Here is a 6,433-nt window from a genome sequence, read left to right on the forward strand (position 1 = left end):
CTACTTCCTTGGATTACTTTACAGAACGATCTACAGATTAGTAACCGATACTGTTAGCTGATAGTTTTTGATAATATATTCTACACTATTGTTCATTAACGTTTTAGTTTTGTCTGTCACTGCTAATTATCGTTCAAGTGTACTTATTGCAGTAATGATCAAATTCATTCATTCAATGACTTTTTTCATCGCTAAAAGTTCAAACACCACTAATAAGGTTCTATTTACTTGCGTATGGAGTATGAACTGCAGAAAAACGCACAGAGAATTGCTAAGGAAACTTAAAACGAATGTGTCAAACATTCCGATTTGCGGTACAGCTTTGTCGTCCGTCTACTAAATTGTATTTGCTTACAGCAGATTGTACACTGCGTGAGGATAGATAACATTACTCGCGAGACATAAAACTTTGTGTCACGGGAGTGCACAAATTGATGACAAATGGATGAATGTATGATATGTGTGGTATCTACTTCCTCAGGTTGTAGAAGTATCTCAAGGGAAGCGCTTTAGGTGTAATGATTTCATCATCCTGAAACTGAGAACTGTCCTCGTCACTGTTGCGCTTGCTCGATTCGGTAACTTCCAACGGCACAAGCTCAACGTCGGCATTGGTCGTGAGCAGACCGTACAGCGATCGAAATGTGGTTGTTGTCGGTCGATCGGTCACTGGGGGGTTTTGTTCGGTTGTATAAGCATCGCTTCCCCCGATACTTTCCGGAACATTTTTATCCATGTTCTTCATATCTGTAACTGCCTTAACTTCATCCTTTAGTAAATCGGGATAGAGTACATCGTCGATGTAGAACATTGTGCCTAGATTGTAGACAAACACTTCCGACTCCACAATGCGGGCAGTATTAACCCGAACAGTGTTTTCAAACGATCGTTGAATTTTTACAGGCATACCACCAATCGTGTCAATCAGCTCTCCATCTTTTAGATCGCGATCATACAATCTGCCCCGAATGAAATGGTTCAGCAGCATTTTGATGCCCTTTTCGGAGGCGAGCACAGTGTCCGGTAGCAAATCCAAACTGTAGCGTTCAAACGCCTCATCAGTTGGTACGAAGAAGGTGTAATTTGAGCCAGAAATAAACTGTGCAATTTCGGCCGTATTGAGAAATCGGGTGATTTGTGTGAACCGTGTGTCCCGCTCCAGAGCTAGGAATGAGTGGGAAAGAAACTGGGCACCAAACCACGGGAAAGCTAACAGGGGCGGTGTTTCTTTATCCTTATGCATCTGGAAAAGGTCAGGTAGGGGTTGGAAAATTCGAGAAAGTGAATTAAGTCGTGGGTTAAAAATTATGACTCAGCTTTTTAGCACTACTTACCTGATGCAAGCGTGACACTACCGCCTCCGAAACGAAAAGCACTTCAGATAGTATGAAAACTTCGATACCATTCGATAGGGTATAATCGGATAATATGGTAACATTGTTCACATTGGGAGAAGCTGGAAAATGTGTGTTTATCAATTCAAATATCATTTAGTCGTTACACGATACAGGTTTATGGGCGTCGACTTACGTTTGTTCTTAAGTACAATATACTCTCCACCAAGGGTTTTGTATCGTTGATCACCGTGAATCACTCGAAGATCCGCCATGCGCAATGGTTGCTTGGTGCGAACGAAGTGATTGCGTAGCACCATTTCGGTAAACTCTTGCACACTGAACGGATAGAAACCCCAGTCGATGGGGTGCCACCGTTGGAAGGCAGTATCCGATGGTATGAAAACCATGTACGAGCTGTCGTCCATCAGGTTGCTCAGGTTGGAACTAGAGAGAAAATGCTGGAAGACCTTGGTTCCCGATTTCATGCCAGCCAGGAAATTCATTAAATGTTGTCCAATTTTGTTCTCTTTGCTTGATGCAAGTTCCTTAGTGGCATTTTTCATTTCCAACCTCTGTGGTTCATTGTAACTGGGGAAAAATAGAGCAGAGAAACCCATCTGGAGGGAGAATCTTGGTGATTGCTACGCGTATTAATTCTTACCGGTTTGTTTCTTGGATGTTTCGTTTGTTGAATTTATTTAAGGATGAACCTTGAACGTCCGATTCCGTCAAGTTTCCGACTATGAACACCAAACTGAGATGCTCGGTAATGTTGCGCTTGGTGAGTACCTTAGCGCTTTGGTTAATTTCATACGCCATCAGCATGTCGAAGCAGGACAGATTCACATGAACAGGATGCTGGTTTAGATTGAGATAAGTATTTTGATCTTTCACCTCCACCAGTGCACCTGGGACAACGTGCTCAAGCAGGAATTCCCGTATTTTTGGTTCATTTCCACTGAAAACTGTCTCGTCTATTTTATCCGGTACTATTAGTGTAAATGGGACATCTATAAATAAAACAATGGAAATGACAGGAATAATACCAAAGATTAATTTGGTTGCATCTTTATATGAGAATGATATGATCGGAGATATGGCCAGATGTTATACTCGAGACGGTTGAAATTTGAATTGTGAACCGTCCTACATGCGATCTGCAGCATTCTAATATATGAGTGCATAATGCAAGTTGTGCTAGCAATAGCTGTTGTCCTTTCAAAGACTTGCTTTCCTTGATGAGTGCATTACAGCTTGGAAGGTTTTGGAATTGTAATGAAGTGCTATTTATTGATTTTTCCTCACCCTAGACATTGAAAATATCTTTAGCGGCTTCTGAATTACTTCTTGTTGTCAATATCAAACCATTTAAAGAGAACTGCCGCTGTTTGTATCATGTGAATGCGTTAACTAAAAGCGCATTAGAATTTTAACCATTGGCTCGCTCGTAACTCCAAAAACGAGTATTCTACGTCACCAAATCAAGGCATAGCGTTACACCGCTGGCCTACATTATTGTGTGATCACGTTATCTGGTCTTAAAGGTGACCCAACCACTCGGCATCTGCACCAATCGTTGCTTCCCTTACTGTTGAATGTAACGTGTTGGGGTAGAAGCGATTCAATGCAGAAATCGTGTAAAGAATAATTAATCAAGAATGGTGGTTGGAACTTGTGTACCCCAATTGAGTTGGTTGAATTCGTACATCAACACACATAATAGAAACTGGATATCAAGCGGTGTGGAAGCGAAATAATTTGTTTCTATTTTTGAGTCACGTTTATCGATGATAAATACAACGTTAAAAGCTGAAATGTTTAAATGTTTTACACAACGTAAAACTAAATTTATCCGGAATGATAATGCTGATATTAAATGTAGCTAATATACTCGAACTACTCACCTTTAACCGCGTCGTATCCTTTGATTCCGGTCACATGTTCCTTCCACAGTCGTGCGAATCTGTTTGCCGCTGTCCGAAACTGTTCGGGAACACTTTCGCCGAGCTGGATCGATGTGAAATCGGGCAAAATTTTCTTTCCTGATGCTTCCCGATTGATGTAACTGACGACCGGTAATTCATCTTCGCTCGCTTGCACATTTGTTGCAAGTTGAGTTCCAAGGAAGAACGCGATGGCCACGGTAACACGTAACCTGGCGGCGACTTTCCGTCTGGCACTGCTGGCCATGATCTTTTTTTCGTGTAAAATTTTTGTTTTGCTGGTTGTTAAGACGAACGATTGGCACTACGATGGGAGTGTCACTTTTGTATTGAATGGTTGTAGTACGCTGTCTATCAATGCACTGGAAGGTGGGTAGAGTTTTAATTTTTCTATAAAGTATCTACATAAAGAATAAGGGGATACAATATAATTGATCGCATGCCACTTTTACTATACCACGGCATGAAACGTTAAAAGATTAAATCCTTAGACGCATGTTGCCAGAATCTCAATCGGGAAGGACCGGCAAACGTTAACATTTTTTCAAGCGACATAAGGAACGAGTTTTTCCTTTCAGGGCGACCTCCGTCACATTAACCATTAGCATAAACGACCATATTGCTGATGATCATGCTATGTTGGTGATGCAACTTTTTGTAGGTCCCCGCTAGAGATGCGAGGAAGTGCGTAGCGTGTATTTCATTTACGGGCTTATGCTAAAGGTACTACGGTGAGCTGCACAAGACGCAAGACGTGTCTGGTGCGACGATCACTGATCCTCGATGAGCAGCGCCTGTTGGTGGTGGAAGCAGGGCTTTGATTATGAACTTCAATTGAATAATAGCGAACGATGAGCGCGCCCGGTTTAGAGGGAATGTACGATACTGTGTCTGCACTGCAACCGTTGTCGCCTGGTCGGCAATATCTCCGGGAGAACCGGCAAATTGCGAGAGTAGTCTGCGATCGTTTATTCCTACTGTTTGCGAAAAAACTATAATTGAAGATGTAGGTTCTTGCTATACTTTATGTTGCGCTGTACAAGCGCTGCACTCGTCGAACTTTAAGTATATACGATATCACTGGTACCTTGCGTATTTCACCGATAATATCTCTTAGACTCACTAAACGAATATCTACTATTGGTGTAGGCGCAAGGAGATGGTGCGGTCACCAATTGAACTGTTTCATATATTCACTTCTACCATTTACCCTAATGTCCTTCTACTACTTTTCTGAAGGTTGTTTTTACAAGCAGTGTTGCAATATCACGCATAAGGTGTGGGATGTGTGAAAAGAGAACACGTCCATTTGGTGCAACTATTTGAATGAATTAATTAATAAACGGATATTCCGCACTACCGTAAATTAGATACCAAACTCGTTATGCTTTCAATTCACTAGTGTGCGCGTTCTAAGCAGAACGTCAATTGTCACGCAGAATTAAACTGGTAGTTCCTTAGCATATCTGCTTACTGTATAGCATACTGTCGACACTGGTCTATCACTCCGAGCACAAGCGGCATGCGTGTCTGCCTGCGATCACGCTTAAAACTGGACTGAAAAGTTGTTGCAAGTGTGCGCTGGATTTTATACAGCGTGTGTGGATTCTCGCACGGACCAGCACGCAGCAAAATGTGTCGATGCGTGCCGTCACATACAACGGCATCGTAACTGTAGTACAATGGCTGTAAATAGTGCGAATTTTTGGACAAAATGATGGCACGTGGGACAGTACGGCGAATGGTTCTAATCGTTCGTGGTAAAAAGCTAGGAAATAGAGCGAGTACATTCACATGTGGTGGAAATGGTGAGCAGTGACTCAATGCAAGTACAATCACACGCCCGGTTGCATTGTATTACCGCGAAGAAAGTTAACCTTGAAACTTTCTAGCATTTACCTTGTCCCGATGGTATGTCGATAAGCATGCTTTGCAGTTGTAATCTGGGCATCGAATCAACTCCTTCGTTCATTGGGTGAATTTAATCGTTATGAGTTTTGCAAGCGATTTTGCGATTGAACTGAAGTTCAGAACATTACAACTGCACAAGTTAAATGTTTATCGACTAACTTATATAATTAGGGTTAGTTGGTTAGCAATGGAAAGAAAAGGTAAAGAAAAGTTGGTAGAAAAATTTAGTTTTGATGAGAATTTTAACATGGGAGATTTTTTCAATAATTTACAATTTAACTACTCTACAGGGAAAGTTCAGGGAAATTTTCAGGGTAAAAAAAAAAAACAAAAGTAGTAGAATTCTATGTTGCATAATTGAACACACAAAAACAGAAGGTTGCATTAATCGATATCTGTTACAATATTTTTTTTCTATTTGTACCCAACACTTGCACAATTGCACTTTCTAAGGAAGTATCTAAAAGTGAATGTGAGCACACTGATGTAATTAACGCTCAATGTATGATGCTATGTTAATCGGTTCAGTAACTCATCGCCAGCATTACATTGCCAGGTACTAAGAATTGACTAATTAATTGTTCACCTCGAGCTGCAACGTGTGCACTACAATCTTAGTCACAGTTGAATGTGAACGTCACAGTTGCAGCATCACAACCCCCTCCCCCTCGTGATTCCGCAGTGAAATGGAAGGTGATGATCTAATAATAATGTACACCGGTATCACGGGGACTCCTACAAACCGGATTTGCCGAAACCGGATCCTCTGTAATGATCGGCAGAATTTCAGAACTAATCTTGAAGTTATATAAACTTATGAGACGATTTTAAGAACTTCGCGGCAACGGGTTTCGATTGGTGGGTAACATCGCATATTGCACGGCAGTCGATTTGTTACGGTTTAATGTTCCGATGTGTTCGTCCATTGATAATTGGCAACTGCAAAACTGCACTCTCACATTTGCACCTACCAAAATGCTACAAAAGTTTTGGCAACAATCCCAGCAGGCTTACCAGCAAGACCACGTTACGATTGTAAATATTGCACCGCAACTGTAGGCGTTGTGTTTTGGTTGGCAGCAGATGCGTTTATTTGCAAAATGCTTACAACTTTAAGCGATGCGATTCTCCTCGCACTTAGTAAGACAATGACTGAGAGCGTCCGTCTACGCTCTGGGAGCCGCGCTGGAGAGAACAGTTGGAAGCAGTTTCATTCATTGTGCCGTCGTCCTACCGCCGGTT

The 6,433-nt window shown here is 41.7% G+C and overlaps 1 protein-coding gene across 1 annotated transcript; it reads right to left on the reverse strand.

Annotated features, from left to right (window-relative positions):
* Positions 1 to 469: 469 nt before the first annotated feature.
* LOC128712258 (uncharacterized) lies at positions 470 to 3,527 on the reverse strand. Its single transcript, XM_053807154.1, has 5 exons — positions 3,242 to 3,527; positions 1,999 to 2,347; positions 1,531 to 1,925; positions 1,335 to 1,456; positions 470 to 1,243 (listed from the first exon to the last, which is right to left on the reverse strand). The coding sequence occupies exons 1-5, from the start codon at positions 3,525 to 3,527 to the stop codon at positions 470 to 472; spliced, it is 1,926 nt and encodes a 641-aa protein (XP_053663129.1).
* Between the last annotated feature and the right edge of the window lie 2,906 nt (positions 3,528 to 6,433).

Source organism: Anopheles marshallii, chromosome 3, assembly GCF_943734725.1.
Source record: "Anopheles marshallii chromosome 3, idAnoMarsDA_429_01, whole genome shotgun sequence".
Taxonomy (NCBI): Eukaryota; Metazoa; Arthropoda; class Insecta; order Diptera; family Culicidae; genus Anopheles; species Anopheles marshallii.

What these genes read in the sequence shown, in the direction of transcription:
- LOC128712258 (XM_053807154.1), bottom strand. Translation starts at nt 3,527, where the DNA reads ATGGCCAGCAGTGCCAGACGGAAAGTCGCCGCCAGGTTACGTGTTACC. An exon ending in AGGATACGACGCGGTTAAAG is followed by an intron (nt 2,348 to 3,241) that starts GTGAGTAGTTCG and finishes TTTTATTTATAG; the next exon opens with ATGTCCCATTTACACTAATA. An exon ending in AACATCCAAGAAACAAACCG is followed by an intron (nt 1,926 to 1,998) that starts GTAAGAATTAAT and finishes ATTTTTCCCCAG; the next exon opens with TTACAATGAACCACAGAGGT.